General features: G+C 39.5%; 1 protein-coding gene across 5 annotated transcripts in view; it reads left to right on the top strand.

Annotated features, from left to right (window-relative positions):
• TPK1 (thiamin pyrophosphokinase 1) overlaps positions 1–27055 on the top strand; it is a 352335-nt gene that overhangs the window by 130490 nt on the left and 194790 nt on the right. For 3 of the 5 annotated variants that reach the window (XM_047095886.1, XM_047095883.1, XM_047095884.1), the window contains exon 4: positions 14396–14465. The exons of the other annotated variants lie outside the window; for them this stretch is intronic. In XM_047095886.1, coding sequence (XP_046951842.1) covers positions 14396–14465 — 70 coding nt within the window. The remainder of the gene's footprint in view (positions 1–14395; positions 14466–27055) is intronic. 5 annotated transcript variants of the gene reach the window in all.

The following is a 27055-nucleotide window of genomic DNA, read 5'->3' as shown; positions in this document are numbered from 1 at the left end:
ACCCCCGTTCATTTCTCTGGGCTCTGTTGTACTTCCTTGTGCGCTCATGATGTTGCGCATCCCATGGATTATTAAAACAAGTTGAATACGTCTTTTAAGAAGAACTGGAGTAACTTTCATTTGCCTGCTATCCCATCTGGAGGCCCTGGTTTCCTATTACTGAATTCTACTTAGTGGTGTTGTTTATGTTCCAAGGAGCAAAGAGAGGGAAAAAAATGCATGGTTAGAACCACGGTTAGAACAGGAGAGAGTTATTTTAGTTTCTATCGAATACCAAAAGTTATTTGCAAGCACTGCAGCCAAAAAAGAGAAGAGAGAGGGAAGAAAGAAGGAAGCCCTGCCAGTCCATGAAAACACCAGCATGTGCTGTCGTGCAGCACTTAACACTTGTTTCAGATTTACAAACCCAACAATGAAACACATTTTGCATAATGAAATATTTATTTTTTATCCATCATGCTTGCAAGCTGCTCTCCATTCATCATGTTTACAAACAGCAATGGCAGTGTTTCTTTCACAGGAGCCGAATGCAATTTCCAGCTGTTGAAATTAATTCTTTTTAAAGTCCTGTGAGAAACTATCCTCCAACAACGAATGTCGGCATTTGTATTTTTGTTCTCTTTTACATTTCCATTGGCTTTTGTTTTTATTTTCACTCATTAATAAAAGTGTTTTCAGTGGTGCTTGGTGTTTGAGATAGAACTAGAATAAATAAAAGGCTTTCTTCTCATTGTGTAACTGTGTCATTCACCGAGTTGATCACATTCTACTTTTGCACCGCCTTCATTGCTGTGATATGAAGATCGTACTGTTCTCATGTGATTTTGAGCCAAGACTTGTATAAAAGCCTCAAGGTGTAAAGTCTTCTTCATCTTCCTCTGGGGTATAATAGGTTGGGATATGCCGTGGGTGGTGATACGTTCTGCTCTGGGTACTGTATTCCCTTAGCATGGATGTTATTTACGCCCTGCTTACCCTTTAGATTTCTGTGATTCTGATAGTACAAAAATAAGTAATTGGTACTGTGAGGTAAATAATGGGTTAACACTTATTTTCTGTATGAAGTTGTGCTTCAGTTGTCTAAAAGTTGCCGTCTTTAGGGAGGAAATAATACAACAAGACGGTTATTATTATTTTAAAAATATTTTTAAGTCGTTTTTGTTTTATTTTGATTTTTTTCTGTACGTGCAAGTTGGGGAGAGGGGCAGAGGAGAGGGGATCCCAAGCACGCTGCATGCACAGCATGGAGCCCAGTGCAGGACTTGATCCCACCACCCTGGGATCATGACCAGAGCCGAAATCAAGGGTCGGATACTCAACCGACTGAGCCACCCAAGCACCTCGGTTATTGTTATTTTAAATGAAAAATACTGATCTTGCACAGGGTTACAAGGGGTAATGTGGCTAATCAATCTAGCCTAGTGTCTGCTGATAGGACTAGTTTTGGTTTACTCTCTATTCTGGGCGTCTACCTGGAATGATTTCATTCTCTTCCTCTCTTTACATCTAGCTAACTCCTATTTTTCAAATAATAATAATAAAACATTTTTTTTTTATTATCTGTGGTCTCAGTTCCTGTGGTTTGCTTTCTTTTAAACCTAAAGCTGAATTGACTTTGTCCTTTCTGCCTGCTCCCATAGAGTTTTGAACTTAGTCTACCTCTCTGTGTTCTACTTAATCTCTCATGCCGCCTTCTTTTTTTCTCCTTTTCCTCCTCCTTCTCCTCCTCTTCCTCCTCCTCCTCCTCCTTTTTTCTTAAATAAGTTTTTAGTTACTTATTTGAGTAATCTCTACACCCAACGTGGGGCTCTGACTCACAACCCTAAGATGAAGAGTTGCATGCTCTTCTGACTGAGCCAGCCAGGCGCCCATCTCATACCTTCTTAGCCAGTGCTGGTCAATATAATGTGAGCCACAAGTAAAAATTTCCATTTGCTTGTATTCATGTTAGAGTAAAAAGAAGCAGGAGAAAGTAGTTATTGTAATGCTGTTGTACATATTTAACACAATACATTCAGAGTATGATTTCAACAGAAAGCCGATATAAAATTATTGAGACGTTTTATATTCTTTTGTACTGAGTCTTCAAAATCTGGTGTTTGACACTGGGGCACGTCTCCAGTGAGCCTAGCTGCACTTCAGATGCTCGCGTACCCAGGTGGCTAGTGGCTACCATATTGTATAGCTCTAGACTGTTCTTGACAGTTGGAACCACGTCTGCTTTTGTTGGCCGTACTGCTGGCCACAGTTGGTGCTCATTCAGTACGTGCCTACAGATGAATGAATAAAAGATACTGGGGGGGTTATGCAGATCGACGTCTTCCCGAATAATATCAGTACCTCCTGTTAGGATAACTGAGGCACACGTGGCTAGAAAGATCCTGTGTCCAGTGATCAGGTAGGGTAGTGGGGGCAGCCTTCATAGAGGTAAGTTGCTGAGGATTTATTGCAGAAGACAGTGGGGTGAGGGAATTAAGAAGGTGGTCAGTCTCTATCCACCATCTAGTTTCCAGCCGACAGACCCTGATCCAGAGCATTGGACCATCAGCACCTTTCACTTTTACCGGTGGATGAAGCATCTTTCCAGTAGTCATAATCAAAATCTTTTTTTTTTTTAGTTTATTTATTTTGAGAGAAAGAGAAAGAGCATGAACAGGAGAGGGGCAGAGAGAGAGAGAGGGAGAGAATCCCAAGCAGTGATAGTTCAGGGCCTGATGTGGGGCTCAAACTCACGAACCACGAAATCATGACCTGAGCCGAAATCAAGAGTTGCACCCTTAACTGACTGAGCCACCCAGGTGCTCCCATACTCAAATTCTTACTCAAGTCCTGTGCACACCTATTTAATACAAATGGTTGGTAATGCATCTGCTTCCGTTTGCTACTTAAAAAATACAATTTCACCTGACATAAAGTGATAAAGTCTACGTGGGATAACAGTTCAAAATTGTGTAGTAAAATAATTAATGTGCATATTCTATGACCTGCTAAGTATCCATTTATGTATGTACCATTGAGAAAATGTTTCATTTGTGCACAGGGAGGCATGTAAATGATAATTGTAACATTTGTTTTAAATAGTAAAAATCTGTAAACCACCTAAACATCTATTGATCATATCAATGTTTTTGACACATTCCTAAACTCTGTACAGTAGTTAAGTGAATCTAGAGTTTTATTTCTTTAAAAGGAATTTTTTTAATGTTTATTTATTTTTGAAAGAGAGAGACAGAGTGCGAGCAGGGGAGGGGCAGAGAGGGAGACAGAATCTGAAACAGGCTCCAGGCTCTGAGCTGTCAGAACAGAGCCCGAGGCAGAGCTCAAACTCACGGACCGCGAGATCGTGACCTAAGCTGAAGTGGGTGCTTAACCCACTGAGCCACCCAGGCGCCCCAATCTAGATTTTTATTTCTAAATGGAGCCCTCAAGTATATAATGTCAAATGACGAAAACAAGGTTTGGAACACAACAATTAAAGATAACCATGTCACATAATATTGCATGTGGCTCGTTGATGCCAATGCATGCTATGAGAAAGTTTAAAAAAAACAAAACAGAACAAAACACAAAACTCTAAGCCCTCTATTCAGAATAACGGTACGGGGCATGGAGGTAGGTTGGGGCATTGGAGAGGTATCTAGGGAATATAAACTCCCACAGTTTCCTAGGTGACACAGAGTGCTGGGTGGAAACACTTGGCGGTTTTAGGTGGAGGGGACAGAGGTGTTCTCTTATTCTTTGCTGTATTTTAAATCGTTCTCAATTTATAAGATGCCTTCCATACATTCAGAGGATTTTCTTTGTAGTATATATTTTTTTGAAAGTAAGGATTCCAGATTAAAAAGGCTAGGGATATTTTTCCTGGTGCACTTCATGTGAATTATTCCGATCCCTTGCTGAAAAAGGGTGCCCAGGTGGAGAAGTATCATTTTGATGTACAAAAGTGCATTCTGTAACTGAACTTTGTTCTATATTTCAGGCTAGAATTTTCATCCAGATCCCGATAGGAAAATACCCAATAAATTCAGTGTCCCGCAGGACCTTTTGTAGCCTCTTGAGTTAAGGTGGAAAGTACTTTTTGAAATCTAGAATAACCGGAGCCATTCAAAGATGTTTTGGCCGTGGTGCACTTGGGCTCAACAGGCGCTTAACAAAAGCCCGCGTGTGCGAGGTACCGCGTCAGGCCGGAGGGTGGCTAGGAGAGAGCAGGCGTGAGGGGAACAAGAGAATGGCTGCTCTCAACTTTGCAGGATATCAGAGCAGTTGGGCAATGTTTGGTCAGTTGCTCAAGATAGAAAGCTAAAGGTCATCTCTGGTTCCTTTTGCACTGCCCCCCCCCTCCCAAGGCAGTTTCTCAGCCCACAGTCCCTTCCACCTCCTGAATATATCTTGAGGTACATTTATTTCTTCCTGCCTTAAATGCTGCCCTCCTGGTCTAAGCCACCCTCTTCATTCCCAACTCATTCCATTACTTCCACTCTTTTCTCCCTCTAACCTGTTCCCAACATAGAAAAAATGATCTTTCCTCTGTAAGCTAGAATAGAAAACTCTCACACAAGCCCTTAATGACTTCCCTTTGTGCTTAAACTCTAGTCTAGGCCACAACCTGCTTAATGTGGTCTTTGACTACCTCTCACCTTCATCTCTTTAGCGGCTGTTCCTGTACCTGACGAAAGGCCAAAGCAACTGGCCTTTGTTTAATTACTTTAAAAATAAGCCTTCTCATATCTGATAAATCATGCTTTAAAGATTAAGATGAATTTCTCTCTAACAGTGCTCTGAGACAGCTTACAAACTAAGAAATGTGGTAGTTAATAAAGCACTCATCCATCTTCTGGAAACACTTAGATCTTTGCACTTTGTCCCATGTGGTGGTGACTCTTGGCCTAAGGAGTTTTTGGGTAGTCACTTCTTGCTTTTAACCTGAATGCAGTGATTCCTCTTCTTTCCTTCTTTTTCTAGAAGTACGGTCCCTAGTTCTTCTCTCCTTTTTCTACTCATAGTCTTCAAATAGCTCTCCTACCTCTACTTTTCTTCCCCCTAAGCAGGAAGGAGAATTAGCTTATAACTGTGCTCACTTAGAAAAAGAGCATAGTCAAGTTCGAAGATTATGTGGAATTCTTACTTTATTTGGTAATAATAACATGTACTTATTTCTCTGTTTCTAATTATTTTGAATAAAGGCCCAATTACTGAAGTTAACCTATTATTGCTACTTAGGTTTCATGATGATTGGTTAAGAGTTTAGTTTGCGAGAAACTCTCACTAAATAAATAGTGTTGGAATATTTTTATAAAGATGTCAGAGGTACTGGCAACAGTGCAGACATGATCTGTAGGTGCGTTTCTTTATCTACAAAAAAGGGCAAATATATCACTTGTGTAACAAACATCTGATTTTGACCTCACTTGTGATATATGCGCCAATGAATCTCTTATTTGAAATATGTCTTGTATATAAGCTATGAGGTCTGTTCGCAGTGATTCATAAAAAAAGGAGAGGTGAAGGAATTCTGGTACCAAAGAAACTGGCAAAGGATGAAAATTGGTTCCAAATCTCTCTGCCTTTTGTTATGTTACGTATTTGCATCAACAAAGTGATTTTTATTTAAAGGCTTTTATTTTCGCTACGTGGTGCAGCCCCCACTCAACGTTGTTCTCCCTTTCTATCTCAGCTCTTCTTAATACTTGTAGGCATTTTGTTATTTTTACTCCTTCACACAGATTTGCCACATCTCCTCATTTCGTCACTGCCATCTTACCAGTCTTTGTATGTTAGGAAGTGAACAGAGCTAATAGAAGTGGTCACTTTTCATGTCACCATCCATGGTGACATCTGTGCAGTGGTTGTTCTTATCTGACTTGGGAGATGTGAACTACCCAGCAGTTCCCCAGAAGACCATCAAAAGGACCTAACTTCAACTTCTGTGACTAGTGGAAATGATTTAGTCATAGGGACTCAAATGAGTGTGAAGCACATATGCGGTGTGGGGTCATGATTAGAAGATTACCCAGAATATCACAAATACCCAATATGTGCAGAGAACATATGAGAGAGCTTATTGAAGGTTCAGAATGCTAAAATAGAGGTTAAGATGGTAGGTAGATTTGCATCTGGGAGAGACAAGAAGGCAGTCGATTGAGTTTGGACATAAGTTGCTTTGTTAGTTCACCTGACTTTGGTAGCTGGGTAGAATGCAGTTTCTGGGTAATAGTCTTGCTTGTATTTTTATTTGTTGATAGTCTTGCTTTTAATTTGGAAGTGGAGAGATGGCGGCGAACAATCTGCTTTACCGCTGGATGTCGTGGGATTGTGGGCAGGCTGCGGAAACGTAAGCGGTCCTCTGGTTAAGGCACTGGTTCTCGACTGGGAGTAATTTTGCCCTGGAGGGGACATTTGGCATCCTCAACTTGGGGGTGCTGTTGGCAGTTAGCGTGTAGAGGCCAAGGATGCTGGTAAGCGTTCTACTGTGCTAAGCGACCCTCGCAACAGAAGTTCAGAATGTGAATAGTGCCAGTGCTGAGCGAGTGTTGTGCTGTGTTACAACAACACCAACAAAGCTCTGTTGTATGTTGTTTTACTCGCCATAGATAAAGCATGCGTATTTTCTACCTTGGCCCTAAAGAATGGCCAACCTTTAGTAAAGATGTGATGATTGAGGATGGACTCATCCTTGTTTTTAACAAGACACATTTGTACAAATATGCCTATGCTAGCTTCACGTATATAAGACCATCTTTTTCTGTGCTGCTTCATGCTTTGCGTTTTTTACACATTATGAGGGTACTTCAGGATAAGCAGACAGTTTGATAGTTGGCTGTTTTTAAGATTTTTTAATTTAGTAATGAAGTATTTGGTATCACTCAGTGTTAAGGGGGTACCTGATTTTAGACTTTATAAATTGCATCAAGGATAACCAAATGTCATCCTTCAGCTGCATGCTGTATAACTAGGGGGGGGGGAGATAGAAGGTGGCAGGGAGAAAGGATTAAAGAATTTATACTGCAACACTTACCTATTGGTAATAAAAATCTTAATTATGTGGCATGAACCCAGATCATTAGGACTAGTACAGCACTGTGCCTATAGATGCTCAATATAAGTACTTGGTTTTTATTTGAAATAAGGAAAATTCTGTACTACTGACTTGACTAAAATTTAAAGAATATGCCACTTACTGTTTGTAGGATATTACAAATAATATGAGCCTTCTTAATTGTACATAAATATACTATAAAACCTTTTCTCTAAAACTGAGTTATCTAAACAGCAAATAATTACGCATTTCAGTACGTCTGTGAGCAAAGTAAATTGTTGCTATCTCTCTCAGAGCATATATTTCTGTGACATCCTCTGAATGAAGGTGTTTCCACATGAAATCATGTCTTGATAGGAAAAGCATGCTTATCTGTCTCTGTTAATCCTGCGCATGAACCAACTGCTTTGCATCATAATCAAGGCTGTGCTGGTGATAGTCTGCCTATTTTTACTATATACTCTCTAAAGAAATATGCCTCTCCTCTTAAGGGCTTGGTCCATCACAGATTGGAGACCTGAAAAGTAGTCTTCTCCACCTGATAGAAGGAAGATTCAGTGTCTTTGAAACAGAAATTAAGATTTGTATTAGTTAGGGCTCTTCCTGTTTCAAGTGTACTTGGCCTGAGCCCGAAAAGGGCGTTTAGAGTTCATATAATTGAAAAGGCTAGTGCCTGGCCCTTGCTATGGCTGTGGGACCCAAACAGTGCTCTTGGCCTAGCTTTACTTTACTATGCTGACTTCATTCTCTGTGTTGATTTAATAGATCATAGACCCAGCCTTCTCAAGGTCAGGTCAGAGTTCTCTGGTTGCAGGGCAGTAGGAAAGGGAATGTGGCAAGTCTTTTTCAGTGTCATTATTTTTGAATGGATTGAAGGAGATTGGCGTAGATTGGGCCATATGTCATATCTGGATTTGGGTATAGATTTAATGTCCCCTATGACTGAAAGTACAAAAACCAATCTTTTTCCTAATCCTGTCCTCTTTTGCAGAAGTACCACTGTAAGCAGTATCTTGTGCTTAAAGTTGTATAAATGTAAAAATCATTAACTATCATTTTATATGTAGATGATTGTATCTTAATAGTGTTTTTCCTTTTATCAGAGATCATCAATATATTCAACACCCCCACATATGAAAGATCTCCAAGGAAGTTCCTTTAACTCTCTTTTAAATAAATAAATATCTTAAACAGATTTCTGTTTTTTTTTTATGAAGTGTTTAAGAAATGCCAAAAGTGGATAATACGTAAAAGAGCTTAAAGGTAATAGTTCACTAAAGAAAAGCTTCCGTGAATCCTCATACAGAATCTGTTTCTTACTAGGCTTCATTATATGGTTGAATTTTTAATACCGGCATAGAATAACTTAAGTGAAATAAATGTTTTTAAGCAAGAGATATTTCTGGAAGAATTAAATCATTCAGAGCTTCTTGGCTGATTTAAGTACGACATGTAAATAATTGCTAAGTATAGTCTCTCATGATAAAAGTTGGTTAAAAACACTTATTTTCAATGCAAAATGGATTAAAGAGTTAAATGTAAAACCCCAAACTGTAAAACTTACAGAAGAAAACATAAGGAAACACGTCACAACATTGCCTTTGTAATGATTTCATGGATATGATGCTTAAGAGCACAGGCAACAAAAGCAAAACGAGATAATTGGGATTACATCAAACCAGAAAGCTTTTGTGCGGAGACAACAACAGGGTGAAAACGCAGCCTACAGAATGGGAGAAAATAATTTGCAGGCTATGTATCTTGCAAAGAACCAAAACCCCCAAAATATCACCACCACCGTCTGATAGATGCACAGAACAAATAGGTGGCTGCCAGAGGTGGTGGGAGTGAGATGGGAGAAATGGGTGACCGGGGTCCCCCCGAAATAAGAAAGTTTTTAAAAGGAAGAAAATCTTGCAATACGTGAAAACCTGGATGAGCCTGAAGGACATTAAGCGAAGTGGGAAAAGCCAGCCACAGAAGGAAAAGTACTGCCCGGACCCCTTGTGTGAGGCAGCTAAAATAGTCAAGCATGTAGCCGAGAATAGAACGGTGGTTGCGGGGGGGCTGAGGGAAGGAACAAATGAAGAGTTGTTATTCCAGGGATCCAAGGTTTCGGTTACGCAACACCATCAAGTTCTAGAGATCTGTTACACGACACTGCACCTCTAGTTAATGAGACTGTGTTGCTTACCTAAGCTTTTAAGAGGGTAGATCTCCTGTGAAGCGTTCTTACCACAATAAAAACAAACCAAACAACACTCTTCTCTGTAGTGCCTGATAGTGAACCTTCTGCTGGCATCAGTGTAGTTGTGAATGTGCTCACGGTGGTTCTCCGCGATTTTCATTTCCTTATTAATGTGTATTAGTGGACTGTTGCTGAGTCTCATCCAGGAGGGACATACTTTTTCTGCCGTAGCTGGATGAACTCATGGATGGCTGTGTCAGGCAGGGAAAGAATCCTGGCTTAAACCAGTAGTATTGACGGATTAGATTGGTTTCATGTACGCAAAGGCTAATTGAATCCTTGGGGTACTAGGAGTTAGGACCCGTGCTGGGAAGAAACAGGATTTCGGTAATTAGAGTTACTTAGCTCTCTAGGGATACAGTAAGACTTCTAAAGAAGATTCGGACCTTCTCTTTCCTCTAGATCAACTGTAGGCATCTGCAATTCAATCCTGACAAAGTCTGACCAAATATTTGATTCCTTCTAACAATGGGGTTAGATCTGGAATTGTTACATTACTTTATGTGTATTTCCCCTTTTAGTTCCTACTGCTGATTTTTTAAAATTAAAATTACACTATGATTCAAATTCTTTTGTGCAGATATTTTTAACAGCACAGGGTTTAACGTAAAGAGTGAAAAAACAAGTCTTCTCCATGATGCCATACCCATTCCTCACTAATAATCACTGTTAAAGGGTTTGGGTCTGTGGGATACAGAGGTGGTCTTGGGTTTGGATTAACGCACTAGTAACACATGATAGGCTTTACTCAGCACTAAGTGTTCTTAGCTTTTAAGGAAGGGTACAAGACAGATCCTAAAGTTTGTTTGATAACAGAAGTAGTGAAGGTCTAGTCATGTCCTAGGAATGACTTTGAAATGTTCTGGTCACTCCATGTGTGGGATGCAGGTGGCCACAAAAGCCATCAGTTCCCCCGGGGGTTTTATCCTCTGCTGGTTGTTAGGAGTTTCCTCAGGGGTGTATGTTAGCATCCGTTCTGCAGTGCATCTTATCAACCGAGTACTGATTACTTGATAAACATTCTTGGTAACGTAACTTTTGCCTGACTCTTTGTTTTCTTGGATTTGTTATACCCTTACACATTCTCTGAGTCGCTATTGCAAGGAAGATTTGACCAAGGGTTATTTAAAGTTTTAAATAACAATGTATCTGATAAGAGCACACAAATACATATAAGAGCTACCTTTTTTTTATGGTTCTCTACTATGGTTATGATGTATCTTACCCCTATTCGACTGATGACCGGTTAAGTTTGCTGGTAGTTTTTCATGATTACACATCATATCACAATGAATATCCCTGTGTATATGCCTTTGTGAATTTGGGCAGGTGTTTTTATAGGCTACGTAGAATTTCTGGATCAAAGGGATGCACATTTAAATTTTTATTACTCTCCCAAACTGTCCTTCAGAGTTGTAGTGTCCTCAACAGAATGTGAGAGAATGCTTCCCTCTGCTGCTTCCTTCTAGTTCCACGTTGTCTCTCCTGAAAATTCTGTGAATTTGGCAAAATGTATATCGTAATTTTTATTTTACATTGGAATCAGCAGGCTTGGGATTAGCTTGAAGTTAGAGGGCTAATAAGTGACGGATCTAGATTAGAGTTGAAACCTTTGATAGTCTGCTTTTCTTTGACTTCAGCTGAAACTGCAAAATTATTCTTTGGTTTTATTTTATTTTTCCATTTTAATACTTAGAACAAATTTAATAGCCTCCTTTTGAGAAAGTCACATTATTTCTGTCCAACTTTATTCAACAGAAATCCATGAAATAGCCAATTAACCTCTGCTTTTGAATGGAGCTCTTCATTTTCTGACAGTAACATTAACTCACGTTATGCCACTTACACGTTTAATATACTTACTGGTAGTACCAATATATAAAGATAATGTAATGATTTTACTGTACTGTAGTCTTTAGTTGCATATTAACCCAATGCATAGTAAATAATTGCCCAATCATTGAAGTTACAATATTTCACAAATGTACACAACTTCAGCTGTATATGCCAATGAAAATTTCACATTAAGAGATAAGTCATGGACTAACCTGTATTTGTTCTGGTTTGGAACAGTTTAAATGATGGAGTGAACAGGTTTTTGAAGCTGATTCATTATGACTTATAAAAAAAATGTGTAAGGGTACCTTCTACTTCTGGGTCTTTTAGTTTGTTACTTTCATCAACAGGTATATTTGTAACTTTTTTCCACATCCTCTCAGTGAATTTATGCCAACATTCTTCATGCTTGAAATATTTTGTTTTTCAAATGCAACTTTATGTACATATGTGGAAAGTATTTCAAACCAGCCAAAACATTTTATTACTAAAATTTTAAAAAGGTAGAATACATCTTGTTTTGGTCAAACTTTATTAAAAACAAAACTGTTTTAGGGCTAGATGGGAACTTGTTTTTCCTTTCAGGTAGATTATACCCCCGCTTGCAATTTAAAGGTAATGAGAGAAAAGTCTATAGAATTTTTCAGGGTTATTTTAGCTCCCTTTGCCATTTAAAACAGGAATAGGGGCGCCTGGGTGGCTCAGTGGGTCAAGCGTCGGACTTTGGCTGAGGTCATGATCTCACGGTCTGTGAGTTCGAGCCCCATGTCAGGCTCTGTGCTGACATCTCAGAGCCTGGAGCCTGCTTCGGATTCTGTGTCTCCCTTTCTTCTCCTCCCCCTCTCTTGCTCTGTCTGTCTCTCTCTCTCTCAAAAAAAATAATAATAATAAAAATAAATAAAAACATTAAAAAAATTAAAATTTTTTTTTAACATTTATTTATTTTTGAGACAGAGAGAGAGCATGAACAGGGGAGGGTCAGAGAAAGAGGGAGACACAGAATCTGAAACAGGCTCCAGGCTCTGAGCTGTCAGCACAGAGCCCGACGCGGGGCTCGAACCCACGGACCGCGAGAACATGACCTGAGCCAAAGTCGGACGCTTAACCGACTGAGCCACTCAGGCGCCCCAACATTAAAAAAATTTTAAACAGGAGTAGATATGGACACATTTGCTTCCTATGATCTAAATATTTCTCTTTTCATACACTGCTCTAAAAATGTCAGTGTGAATTTAGGCATAAGAAGTAACAGAAATTAGAGAAAGTTTTGGGATTGTGAAAGTAACACTAATCTTCCCTGAACTAGATTTATTGATAAGCAGTTGTTCGGAGTTGTTCACTGAAACTTCCTTCTCCCTTCCTTGTCTTCCCATTACATTTTGTTGCCTTTATTATAGTTCCCTGAGAATCTATAATGCATCCTGTACATTTGCTTCAGTCTCTCTTTCTTCTGCCAAATTGTGAGCCTGGGGTATTAAGTGTGTTGGTTACTCACCTTATTATTCTGTTTGTGGCCTGGAACATAACAAGTATGAATGTTGAATTCAACCGATCCTTGACAAATACTATGCTGTGAAGTTGACAATTCACTCTATTTGCTAATCCTTAGCCACTGCAAAACTATTTCTAAGATTTCCTTATTAGTTGGGCGAATCCCTTTTTATATAAAAAGATTTAATATATGTTAATTTTGTATAAAGATAATTGTTTTATGTACTCAGAGGGTAATTACTGATAGTTTACCATCTGTCTCTATTTTCATCAGTCTCTTCTGTCTTCCTATTCAGTTGTTATATGCCGTGTTTTATATATGAGACCCGGTGTAGTTTTTGATGGTTTTGAACTTTGGGGTTTCGATATTTAGAAAATGTGCAGAATATTCTGTGATCTTCTTGAAGTTATGTTTGTGGCTTATTTGAATTTGGGTGTCCTTCCTCCTAAGGAAATATATACTGTCAATAATTGGTAAAATGAGAAGGGAAGGGGATTTTGTAAGTGCCAGAAAATGATGCAGTAGCTCCAAAGAGTAGTGTTTCTTCTGAAGGTGCTGGTGCCTAGGGTCTTTGCTGATCTTTGTGGCCCTAGTGACTTTGGTTTTAGCAGCTGTGTGGGGACAGAGACAAGCTTTGGTTTGTTCGAGATGAGGAATTGGAATCTTGGACATATCTGCATTCACTGTCCTTGCCCAGGATAAAAAATAAAATTTGATCTGAGACCTTTTGGTAAAGAATATCTATCTATCTATCTATCTATCTATCTATCTATCTATTTATAAAATTTTTTAAGTTTATTTATTTTTTGAGAGACAGAGAGCATGAGCAGGGGAGGAGCAGAGAGAGAGGGAGTCAGAGTCCAAAGCAGGCTCCAGGCTCTGAGCTGTCAGCACAGAGCCCGACGCAGGGCTCGAACCCACGAACTGTGAGATCATAACCTGAGCCGAAGTCAGACGCTTAACCGATTGAGCCACCAAGGCACCCCAAGAACATCTAAAAAAGAAGAAAAGAAGGAACTGATGATAAGATACTGAACATTTCTGGGAAAATTGGAAATGAGAGCAGTAATGACAAGAAAATAGTAGTTCCTGGGCTAAGAGAATTTCAAGGAACAACTGCTCAGTAGCTCCAAATCTTAGAGTGAAAGCAAGACATAAAAGTCCCGGTTGGAGAGACAAACAGTCTTACTCGAATGTCTTGGTATTTCCCGAATTTTACTTTTGTGCCATCTCATAATTTTTACTGTGTGCACACATTACCTAGGTTGTTACTTAATATTTTAAAACAGCCTTATGACATTATGTTTATGATTTTATTTTTAAAAGAAAATGGTTATATCACAACAACATATGGAAACCCATACCTGCCATCAATAGAACACATCTGTAAAATTAATCGAGGAAGGGGACGAAGTGACAACTATGTCCTGTTGTCTCCTGTTGAGCATGAATCCTGTCTTCTCTTGTAAAGAAGGAAAAATAAGCTTTGAGAGAGATTGAAGACGCCCAATACACTCCTCCCCTTTGATTTTATAGGAGGAATTTAAAAAGATGCAAAAAAGAAACACTGTCTTAGGTGATTCTGTCTAACTTGACCGTATGCTATGCAGGATCCCTTGCGGTATGTTGTACAGAGGTCACGGGCTGAATGTGACAGGTCCAAAGCGGGAAGGAAGCATTGACATTGTGTATGTCTGAGTGCCTACTTTGTGATGTTTATCATTTATGTGGTGCTGCTCTAAGCTTCTTGTATTGAAATACTCTTTGTTTTTTCTATTTGAAGCTCTTTTAAGAGCCTGTGCTGATGGAGGTGCTAACCGCCTATACGATACCACGGAAGGAGAGAGGGAAAGGTATGCTTTCTTCTAGTCAGTGTCAAAAATACCACTAATTCTATTCTTGGGTTGGTTTTCTTCTCTCCTTGGTAAATGATGACTATTAATTTTACTTCGAAGTGAACAGAAAACCACCTCAGTGAGAGACCTGCTCCGCCATGTTAATATTATTTCTTTGTTTTGAATGTATCTCTTAGAATAACTAGGCCAACCATGTTATTTATTTATGTGCTTATTTATGTATTCATTTATGCTTAAAGCTTATTTTTGAGAGAGAGCGAGCGTGCACATGCGTGAGTGGAACAGGGGGGAGAGGGGCAGAGAGAGGGAGACAGAGGGTCTGAAATAGGCTCTGTGCTGAGAGCAGACAGCCTGATGTGGGGCTGGGACTCACAAACCCTGGGATCATGACCTGAGCTGAAGTTGGACGCTAAACTGACTGAGCCACCCAGGTGCCCTGGCCAATTGTATTATTTAACAGTCCCTCACTCTGCTACTTGAAAAGTCTCATTAAGTAGCATTATCAAATATTTCTATCTAGGGGGACTTTGAACACTGACTAAAATAAAACCAGTAATGATTATTTGAGTTGTTATTCAGTTTAAATGAATGAAAACTGGCCTTGTAAACAAATGATACATTCTGTTGTAGAAGCAAGACTTTTGTATTAATACGTGTTAAGTAAAGCTAAATATAATTTAACTTCGTTACTTCTGAGTTATGCACCCACATATTTTAGGAGATAAGTTACTTATTTCTTTTTTTAATGTTTATTTTTATTTTTATTTTATTTTTATTTTTTTAACGTTTATTTGTTACTGAGAGACAGAGACACAGAGCACGAGCAGGGGAGCGGCCAAGAGATGGAGAGACACAGAATCAGAAGCAAGCGTCAGGCTCTGAGCTGTCAGCACAGAGCCCGACATGCGGCTCTGACTCACAAACCGCGAAATCATGACCTGTGCTGAAGTCAGACGCTCAACCAACTGAGCCACCCAGGCACCCCAATAACTTACTTCTTAATGATTTGGTATCTGTACTGTCTGATTTCCCAGATCTTTGCATGATGAGCTATTTTTAGACAAGGGAATACGTTTGATGAAAGCAAATTTAAATCCAGCTCATTGCCAACATGTTTATGGTTCAACCTCCTGGCAAACATAAGAATTTATAGTCCAGATATGAGTAGACTAGCTGTGAAATTTAGTTCCGCTTCTATCATATGTGTTATTAAATGTACTGAAATGTTTATAGTTTGAGAAATCACCTCCTTGCTGCAAAAAATAAAATAAAAATATTATGATTCAACAAATCGCAGGTGTGAATTAAATATATGTAGTTTGAAATGAGGTAAAATACATCTTTATGGCATCAGAATTTTTAACTTCAGCCTTCTATTGGAGCTGCTTTTTGAAAGCAGCCCGTTGCTTACAGGAGGAAAGCATGTTTCCTTTGAGATGGGGCATACTAATGTCTAGGGCCCGGATGAATTATCAAGAACTATGGCAGTAGAGACAGCCTAGGAAACAATTTAAATTCTTAACACTTTATGGTTCTTTATTTTTTAACTTTATGGATTCCTCTGACCATATTCCCTAAGACCTGACATGGACAGTGTATGAAAAATACTCTAAAAAGCGCCTGGGCCTGTTGGTTCAGGGAAGAGCATGATACCCAGGAGGCCAAGATTAGGACCTGGAGATTGCATTTCATGCCTGTAGCCGGCTTGCTGGCGAGGGATCTGGTACTGAGTGCTGTTTCCCTATGGGTAGGTGCAGCTCATGAACATAATTACATGAACCAGAGCTGTGAACAGATAGTAACACAGTGCTTCCCAACTCTGCTCTGACCGTCAGAACCATCTAGATTGCTTGTGAAAAAAGTACAGATTTCCCTGCTGATCGCTTTTATTGGATTGGGTTGGACGCTCATAAGAGAGAGAACATTAGAACACCCTAATAAGAGAGAGAAATGTGAACTTTCATTCACATTTAAAAGCAAAACAGGTGACCAGGGTGGTGGAGTGAGTATCATCATTTTTGCCCAGATTTCAAAATAATCATTTCTAATATTCTTAACACATTTATCAGTAATCTTATGGAAGACTTCCAAAAAGATTTACATGATTTTATCTAAGAACCATTTGCCCGTATATGAAGATGTTCAATACTAAGATGTACTTTCTGTTACTTTTCTCATTATAATAATGTGTTTGCAATGATTCATACTCAGATACTTAGGGACAAGGCTGGCCTGGGTAGAGTGTCTAATAGGGAGCTGAGTAAACTAACTGCCCCGTGTGGGAATTGAATCCTTAAGAGTAAATCTCATTAAATACAAACCGTAACCAGTTATGCTAATTGGATATAGGTGACTAAACGTGATTCCTATTTTTTCTCACATTTTTGTCAGAAAAGCAGAAAAACAGAATTAGAAAGGAGAAAACACAGGTTTTGAAAAGCCGAGTATGGTTTGTGGACCACCGCTTGGTTGGTTTGTATTTGTTTATTTAATGCCGTATCTACAATGTAATACCTTATAATTATGCAATAAAACATGAATGTGTAGAGAATCTTCTCCAGCTGAGGACAAAATGAGCTGTTCACACATTTGAAATGGAAGGAAGGGAGACTGATGTAGACACCAAGAGAGGAGCAAGGGGAGGAAGAGATCCTGAGGAAGGACAGAGCTGAGGCGAACATCCGCAGTGACCTTATGTCTGATCCTTACCAAATGCACTCAGCTGTCTACACCGTCTTCATAAATGTCGGTCTTTGTTTCAACTCTGAGAGGGGCCACTCCGTATTTATCAGGGTTGACTTTTCATAAAGAAGTCTGAAGTGTTTTTTATTGCTATGAAAATAATACAAATCGTTAGGAGGTTGAGAGAAACAAAAAGGAGGCAAAAAAAGATCTGTTATTCCTTCCTAAGCAGTAAAGAGTTACATTGAGTCTTCCTATTGGTTCCGCTCTTTGGGAAAACAGAAAATGTGACTAATTTTTCTTGTTCAGGTGAATATAAGCTTGCAGAATGGAAGCTCGGTGGTGCCTAGAGAATGTGTGGGAGTATGAGAGATTCAACAAATATTTGTTGATAAATGAATATATTGTTGCAGTCACTCTGCTCTCTCTTCCCATAAGGTTTTGAGTGACTTCGATTGACCCTCACATGTTAGATGAACGGATTACCTCTGCTCTGAGGACTGGCAGGTTCTGACTTGGGGGTGTGCTTAGTCTGGACATCAGACTGAGGCAGGTTGAAGACCCAGTCAGGGAATTGTAGGATGGGCACCGCCCATGACAGTGGGGTCTTAGCTTTGGTTATGGACTCAAGATTAAAGAGGAATGCATTTTAGGAAGACTCCATACTTTGTACTCCCATACTTTTTTTTTTCTTTAGTTGAGGGAAAAAAAAATCTTATTTGGTTAGCCAGTTTCTCCAACCTTATTTTTTAAATCATCTGAACTATCCCCACTGATTTCTGATTTCAATGTTGTATTGAGAGTGGTATATTATATCCTATATTATATATATTTTTTATTGCTGAAATATAGTTGATCCACAATGTTACATTGCTTTTATTATGCAACATAGTGATTCCATCACTCTGTTTCCATACTTTTTTTTTTTTAATGTTTATTTTCTTTTTGAAAGAGAGAAAGAGACAGAACGAGACAGAGCGTGAGCAGGGGAGGGGCAGAGAGAGAGGGAGACAGAATCCGAAGCAGTCTCCAAGACTGACGCGGGACTCGAACTCACAAACTGTGAGATCATGACCTGAGCTGAAATCAGACGCTTAACTGACTGAGCCACCCAGACACCCTTGTTCCCATAGTCTTAACTGACTGTTTTCCAAATCCCAGATACCTGTTTTTAGAAATGTGGGGTACTATGGTGGTATATTAGATGTGTGGGCCAATACCCCCATTTCTGCAGCTTCAGCCTAATAATGAAGTCACATTTTGATAGGTGTCTGTGATTAAAAACTCGTATGGTGGCCTCATAACATCCACCTCCTGCTTTCTGGCAAGTAGGTCAAACCCACCATTGATCTGAATCGGCATGGGAAAGCTCAGCCTTGTCAGACTAATCATAGGAGGCCGAAAGGAAAAAACAAACACGAGTGAGGCAGAATAAGATTTTCTAGGAGGATTTTATGAAGCAGATTTTGCTTCTTGCCCCTTGTTGATAGACTTTGGAGGGTTTTGTTTTTCTAGTGACAGTTTTATTAACGTTAAATTAGATCAGGAAAGTGTAAATTGTCCACGTCAAAGAATATGAAAAGATTGTTATTTATGGGTACCAGGTGAACAGTAAGGATTATGGGAGAGTTAACCTCGGCCCTCCTCCCATACCCAGTCATTGCTATGTCTGCATCTTTCCCAGATACCCTAAGAGAACCACTTCTCCTCTCATCAGTTCCTAACCAAGGGTGGAAAAGTTGTTAACTATGCACCACCTTTTCCACCAGAGGGAATATTACAAACATACAGAGAAGTACACAGACTATAATGATATAGCTCAATGAATTTTTACAAAGGGGAGCACATGAACGAACAGTACTGAGATCAGTAAATTGAGTATTAGCAGCATTGCAGAGGCCTTCTTCATGTTCCCAACCCCCAATTGCCATCTCCCCTCATAGGACACTGTCTGGCCTAATTAATGTTAGATTCATTCTACCTATCTCTGGTCTTTATAAAATGGTAATATATTGAATTTTGACTCTGTGGCCTTTTTTTTTTTAGGATATAGAATTGATAGCTCTTTGAACCCAAAAAATGGATTAAGAAACATTGCTATAGGTTCTTAGAATTGTGGTCACAACTAATTATGGTAGGAGGTGGAAGAAGTGAGGGAATCAAGTAGAATAGGAGAGGTATGGAGACCAACTAGAATCACAAAATCAATGCCACACGAAAGTTATTTGACGGTACGGGAAAAATAGTTGATATTAATGATTCTTTAAAAAAATACTTTTAAAGAGATGTCAACATTTGTAGACCTTATTCTATTAGAAAGTTGAGGTAAAGTAATCAAAAATAAAATAAAATTACAGTTAAAAATAAAATTAGCTTTTGATTGAGACAGGATCCCTCAAAAATATAATCCAGTGACAGAATTAAGAATGTAGCATCTAGCTTATGATTCATTCATTCATTTTATTCAAACTTTTATTGAATAACTTCTCTGGTTAGATATTTTGATAGTTACTGTGAATATATAAATAAATGATTCCTGCCCATAAAAAACTTAGAGTGATACAATTAAAGAAGAAATTAGTGTGCAATATGTAGATTATAAAGCACATAATGAGAAAATTCTAGTCCAGTGCGATAGGTTCTATGACAAAGAAAAACACAGAGAATGGACAGTTAATCCAGAATGGGCGTATTAGAAATAATCCCGAGGATCCTACTGGAGTGTAAAAGGTTAGGGACACAGAGTGGTGTGTGTGAGTTGACTAGTAGGGAGAAGGGGAGGTTCTCATGTCTCCTGGATAAAATCTAAACTCCTGACCTTGAGAATCAGGGTTTGTCTTTTACTTCTCATTTTAGCCAAGCTGTTTCCTCTGTTTTCTCCTTTGTCCTTTCTCCTTGCTGCCTGGGCTACAGAAGAAACTTTGGATAGTTATTTATTAGCATGTATAAACCAGAGTGCCTTCTATCTAGAAAGATTTTGCATGTTTTGTCTGAAATCACATGTAGAATACATCCCACCTATTTTCAGAATATTTTATATTGCATTCGAATCCCTATCTAAATGAGTCTTTTATCATGAAATGAAGATCCTTGCCTTTAAATTCATTGGTATTCTGAAAGCAACAAGAATCTAATGTTAAATGTGATAATTTCTTTGAATTGTGATTCTAAAGGACATAGAGTCTTTGAAACTCATCTGTGTACTTGTCTAAGGGAGAGCTGTGGATTTTGGTATCGTTAGTGTGTAAGGGCTTGAAATGGGGTGTGGTGGTATGGTTTCCTGGTTAGTTTTCTCAGAATAATTGATGAATCCAGCATCCTGAATGGGAGATCCTACAGATGATCATATGAACATTATTCTAGCTTAGCTCAGATGGTGAAGAGCTGCTCTCTGTTGAATTTCAAAAATCAGCATCCAGTAAAAATTCCTTGAAATCACACAGATGACCCTTCACGTAAACAGTTGTTAACATTGTGGGTTGAGGAGGAACTTGTGGGGCTCCCGCAGAAAAGGAGGGCTCATTCTTGATTGCTTACTCCCATCAGACCATTAATTTTCTCACACATAGCATTTCAGACTTCCTAGCCTTATATATTCTCGCAGCTTTCTTATCAGCAGATCAATACCACTTTTCTGAGCCATCAAGTAGGAATAAAGCTGACCTGACTCTAAAGCTTACTGTGCCCTGACTAAACCAACTTCAGAATGGGATTTAAATAAACTGAATAATAAGAGGTTCCGATGTTACAGATTATCCTCCAAAGTCATTGTCGTTATCATTAAACCAGGCACCTGGCAGCAAGAATCAGACATCCTCTTGAAGGAAGCATTGACTTGTCTGTTTCCATAGGATTACCTTTGAACAATTTTGTCCTCTCTGTCCATTCACTGCAATAGCAGGATTTCCACGTTGGGAACTGTGAAGTGAGAGGGCACAGACTCCTTAGTGAGGTCAGGATTCAAAATCTGATCTGGCGACTTCATTACTATGAGACTTTGGCCAAGTAATTCCACTTCCTTGAGCTGTAGTTTCTCTATCTGCGACATTTCAAGGAGAGATCAGGATCTTCTGGAGTACTCGGCGAAATCATAATGAAGAAGTGTTTTACTCGGGCTGGTTATACAAGAATTGGATAAGCCAAGAGGGTGGAGGGTGGCCCTTCAAAGCTATGATGTGATGAATTACAGAAAAGTTAAATGCGTGTATGATATAGGTTTCGATAATAGCTGTAAATATTCTTTCATGGTTAGTGCATTGCATGTGGTAACTGAATAGCTTCCAGCTCTTTTCATATTGTTGTTGAAATGAAGGAATATGGTGTTCAGCTTCTCTGATTCCTTTTTTTTTTTGTTTGTTTTTAGTCAGCTTTGTTCAGGTATAATTTCATACAATAAAATCCACCCATTTTAAGCACACAGTTCAACAAACTTTGAAGTAATCTACAGGTATATCCACCGGCAATCAAGATCAGAACATGTCCCTCATCCCAAAAAGTTCCCTCATGTCCCTTTGCGTCCGTTCCCAACTTCTGTATCCTAGCTCCTGCAGCCTTCTGGAATGTCCTACAAATGGAGTCATTCAGCTTGTTGTCTTTTGTATCTGACTTTTGTGACTGATCACATGCTTCTGAGATTGAGCTTGTGACTGTATCAGTAGTTTGTTCCATTTCACTGTTGAGTGGTACTCCATTGTATAGGCCCACCAACAATCTTGTTTGTTCCTTCAAGTTAGTTGATAGACTTGATTCTTAAGAATTGTCTTTTTAGTTGGGATCTGTTGCCACTTTTTTCAAGTGATTCTTTGGGAGGAATGTTAGTTCTTGTAGTCAGAACCAAACATAATTTTCAAAGTTGGCACTTCCACCGTGGAAGGGATATAAAGAGTAGCAGAGACTCATATAATGCCTATATTTGCCGTATCTTAGTGAAAATCTTGCAAAAGCTTGCTCAGTACTGTTAGTTTTTTATGGAATGAGACAACAAATATAAAAATTGTTGTGGAATAAGTTGGTGTCAAGGATCTGAGCAGGTACTGTGATCTCAATAACGTCTAATGTTTAGGACAATTGATTTCAGTCTCCCTGTGACTAGAATTTTCTGAGTGATTGGCCTTCATTTTAACTAATGCTCACGCATTTCATGGCATAGTTAAAAAAAAATATACCTTCAGTATGTGTGAACATATATAGAAAGGAAACAAGTTTGTACTTGCTTAAGGAAAACCAAAGATCACTGGTTTACCTTGATTTCTTGTAAGCCTAGCCTTAAGCAATTATGTAGTCATTTGCTTTGACAAGTTTCCATTAAAAAGTATTTATGCCATCAAATTACTAAGTCTGTAAGCGTGTCAACATTACTGGGCCTTTGAATTAAAATGATGGAAGGTAAAAATGATTAGCACATTTAAAAGAAAATTTGTAATAGGAGTCTTTATTAAAGAACCCTACACAATAAACTGTGAGGACATATTTTTCTTGAATTGCTGATTGAATTAGTTTCCTAATATATTTTAGTCTGTTGGTTATCAAATGCTATAAATCAGAGATCTCAAAGTTATCCATGCATAGCTCTGAATCATTTGGGGGGATGTGGGGAGACAGAATATGTATGCAAAGATGCTGTGTTTGTCAGATCATGCATGAAGTCAAAATAAATTTTCAGAGTGAAATCATTTTAAGCAGCCGCAGGAAGTCAGTTTACAACTAAATTTAATCAGAGGCATTGTTCTTTATGGCTATTCTATTTCATAAAGTATGTTCCTGACAAAACCCTTTTCCTTTCCTGCACTGTGGATGGAGCCTTCAGAAATAAATTACCTTCCGATGATTTTTCAGAGAAACCTGGATCATCTGTCAAAAGTTCTGAGTAACACATGGCTCTTTTAATTTTACTTTTTAAAAAGAAAGGAACTTGAATTGTCTTAGGCCTTGTCAGTACAATGTAAGAGCTCATGTGTTTCAAGTTTTTTGGTTTATTTTCAGTATATTATAGATTGCTGAGTTAGGAGTAATAATTGAGAATCACATATGTGTGTATGTGTATAAATATGTTGATTAAAAAGTTGTAGAATGGTCCTTCGCTGTCTGATTTTTCAGACTCGTTTCAGTGTGTGCGCATATGGGAGCGCACCCCCAAATGCACCTAGATATTTCCTATTTCTCGTTATTAAAATTTTGGTTTTGTATTATGAGACCAAGAATAAGCACAATAACTCCAACAACAGGACACATGTACTATTCGTTGACACATCGTTATAAGACATGAAATTTGAGTGGATGCTGGATTTGTACCTGCGCCAGCTATGGGGACAGAAAAGTGACAGCTGGAATTCAGTGGGAGCAAGGGCTAGTTAATAAATTTTGTGGGAATATATCCAAATGGCACTTACACCAGGATAAGCTCTGGACTTTTACTTACAGTCCTGGCTTAGTGATCTGAGAGGTGTTTGACACTGTATTCCTTGAAGACTCCACTTTTCTCTCTAGCCAGAAGTTGGAGAATATGCCGAACAGTCTCAGAAAGGCTATTTAAAATACAACCAAAAACATTTTATCACTGCAAGAATAAAATCATTGTGTGTATGTAAGTGTGTATGTATATGTGTGTATGATATATATGATGTAAATATCATTTGTGTGTATGTATATATTATGTCTAATGTGCTTATCTCTGGATTCTTCTCTATCTCAGAAAGTCGGGGGAAGGGAACTTAAGTGATGAACAAGGAGACACTAGTGTATAAATGCCCAGGCTCATAGGAACTATAATTTAAATTTTTTTTTTTCAACGTTTATTTATTTTTGGGACAGAGAGAGACAGAGCATGAACGGGCGAGGGGCAGAGAGAGAGGGAGACACAGAATCGGAAACAGGCTCCAGGCTCTGAGCCATCAGCCCAGAGCCCGACGCGGGGCTCGAACTCACGGACCGCGAGATCGTGACCTGGCTGAAGTCGGACGCTTAACCGACTGCGCCACCCAGGCGCCCCAGGAACTATAATTTAAAAAATCATGAACATTAAAGATGTTGACTTACCAATCCAAATTGTATGATTTGGAATTGCACTTAGTACTTTTCTTGAATGAGATTCGCCATGTTTTGCCTGAACTGTAGGGAAGAAGTTGTCGGTCCCACAGGATTTCGATCCATGAGCTCTGTTTTCAGCTTTGGATGCTTGGTTACGTCCATTTCTGCTGGATACCGTGTTGGGGTGCCTGACACCTGGGACCTGCTCCTCAGGGCAGGAGCAGCCGTGAAGGGAGCACTTGTGTGAGCACTAGCACTCTTTAGCAATGGTTATTTAAAATATTGGTGCCATCTAGGGGCGCCTGGGTAGCTCAGTCGGTTAAGTGTCTGACTTCAGCTCAGGCCATGATCTCCCCATTCGTGAGTTGGAGCCCTAGCTTGGGCTCTGCGCTTAGAGCTCGGAGCCTGCTTGGAGCACTCTCTCTCTGCCCCTCTCCTACGTGCTCGCTCTCAAAAATAAGTAAACGTTAAAAAAAATATTGGTGCCATCGAAATACTGATCCTACTTGGTCAGTTATTTTTCAAAACCATGGGAGTATACATTGAAAGGTCAAGGAATTAGTTTTAACATCACACGGAGATACTTTTTTATAGAACACCATGTCTGACCAACTTATAAAACCCAATTCTATAACAAAACCCTCTTTTAAAATTCTTTTTTAAACTTATTTTTTTTCCAACGTTTTTTATTTATTTTTGGGACAGAGAGAGACAGAGCATGAACGGGGGAGGGGCAGAGAGAGAGGGAGACACAGAATCGGAAACAGGCTCCAGGCTCTGAGCCATCAGCCCAGAGCCCGACGCGGGGCTCGAACTCACGGACCGCGAGATCGTGACCTGGCTGAAGTCGGACGCTTAACCGACTGCGCCACCCAGGCGCCCCTAAAATTCTTTCATAAAATCCCTCTTCTGCTTTCTTCCAAGTCGTATACACTCCTTTCAAAACTCAGTTCCCTTGGGTTTCCCCAGAAGTCTTTGTTTCCTCAGACCTAATTCAGGCATAAATTAAAATTTTCTAGGCAATAATTACGTATCATTGCATATTATGTCAAAATTATCTGTGGGTGTTTCTATTTAATTTCACACAATTCTTTGTTGTTGTTTTATTTATCTTGGGAAATAACTCTGGCCCGTAGGACCCAATTTAACAAATAAAAGATGATAAATAAATATTTTTGTTTTCATTAAAAAAAATTTACGTTTATTTTTGAGAGCGAGAATGCGAGCAGGGGAGGGGCAGAGAGAGGGGGAGACACAGAATCCAAAGCAGGCTCCAGGCTCAACACGGACTGTGCCACCCAGGTGCCCCGATAAATAAATATTTTTAATTGAGCAGTCTTACTCCTTTTTAGATAGCTTTCCCTGAAAATAATAGTCATTTCCCCACAGGCCGTAGATGACAAATCCTAAATGAACCTCAGTGAGGGTATTTGGTGGCTAGATTTCTTGCTTTACCAAGTGGAGTTCATTGTCCTTCTGAGATGTTCTCTCACCCGGTACTTCCCTTATTGTAACACTTATCACAACACGTTGGAACCACTTCTTTCCATGTTCCCACCCGCCTATAACCCCAGTGGAAAGCATTGTACTGTCTCTGGCTTTTTCACCGTCTCATCCCCAGGAACTAGGTCACTATGTGCTTAATAGTTATTAAAGAATGATTAGACACGCTCTTCCATAAAAATTTAATGTCTTCAACTTTCACAGATTAAGTATGAAAGCATATTCCTGACCCAGTAAAGCAATTCTTAAAGTTGCTTTTATTTAAGAGGAGAATCAGAGACTGATACTAAAAGCTCTTTTGTTAACGTTGTCAGGAACTTCTTATTTAACTTTTTGTCTCATTGAGGGGTCCTGGTTGTAAAGAACAGAGGAACTCTGACCGATGTAAACAACAACAAAATCAGTCGAAAATATTATAACTAAGAGTAAGTGGAAGGACTGGAAAGCCGGGCTTGCGAGGGAATCTGCCGGAATCTGGAAACCAGATCCGCAGTTGCATTTGTGTTCTAAGAACAAGTGTGAGCTGGGCACCAGGTGCTGCCCCTGAATTTCCAGTGGCCTGTCTTTTCTTGTGTAAGGACATACGAGTGACTGACCCCCCTGAGGGGGCGAAGGGGGAAGACTGCCCGCGCCCTTGATGGGAAGGCTGACATACGGAGACCCCTGACTGGAGGGGGCTGTGCTTAGAACCGGGTTCCACTCCGTGTTCGCTTCGGTGAACATGGGTAGGGACAACCAGATGCAAATACAGACACAAACGACATTTCCACAAATGCCCCCCGCCCCCAGCGCTTTCTCTCTGGCTGCCGTGCTATCATCATGGTTTGGGATCTTCTCAGGGTCTCTCGTAATCTGCACACTTCTGCTACCCTGGGTTCTCCTCTAACTTAAAGTTTACTGTGATGTAAAATGCCCCTCGATCTGTGATTTTTTTATTCCTCACACTCTCGATGACAGTGAAAAGGAATTAAATGGTTACCTGTCATACGTAGAAGTGATAAAAATACCTCCCGTGCGTTCTGAGAAATTTAGTAACATTCCTCACAGACTTTTTAAAAAGGGTATATAGTATACGTACACTACCTCGGTTTTAGAAAAGCTTGCTTTTTTTTTTTTTTTTAATTTTTTTTTTCAACGTTTTATTTATTTTTGGGACAGAGAGAGACAGAGCATGAACGGGGGAGGGGCAGAGAGAGAGGGAGACACAGAACCGGAAACAGGCTCCAGGCTCTGAGCCATCAGCCCAGAGCCCGACGCGGGGCTCGAACTCACGGACCGCGAGATCGTGACCTGGCTGAAGTCGGACGCTTAACCGACTGCGCCACCCAGGCGCCCCAAGAAAAGCTTGCTTTTAATCAGATGATTCTGTTTTCCCT

The sequence above is a fragment of the Lynx rufus genome, unplaced genomic scaffold (assembly GCF_022079265.1).
Source record: "Lynx rufus isolate CCGP_SWC_20201006 ecotype Redwood Valley unplaced genomic scaffold, mLynRuf1.p SCAF_4, whole genome shotgun sequence".
Lineage (NCBI taxonomy): Eukaryota > Metazoa > Chordata > Mammalia > Carnivora > Felidae > Lynx > Lynx rufus.
This window is presented reverse-complemented; position numbering and strand designations above follow the sequence as displayed.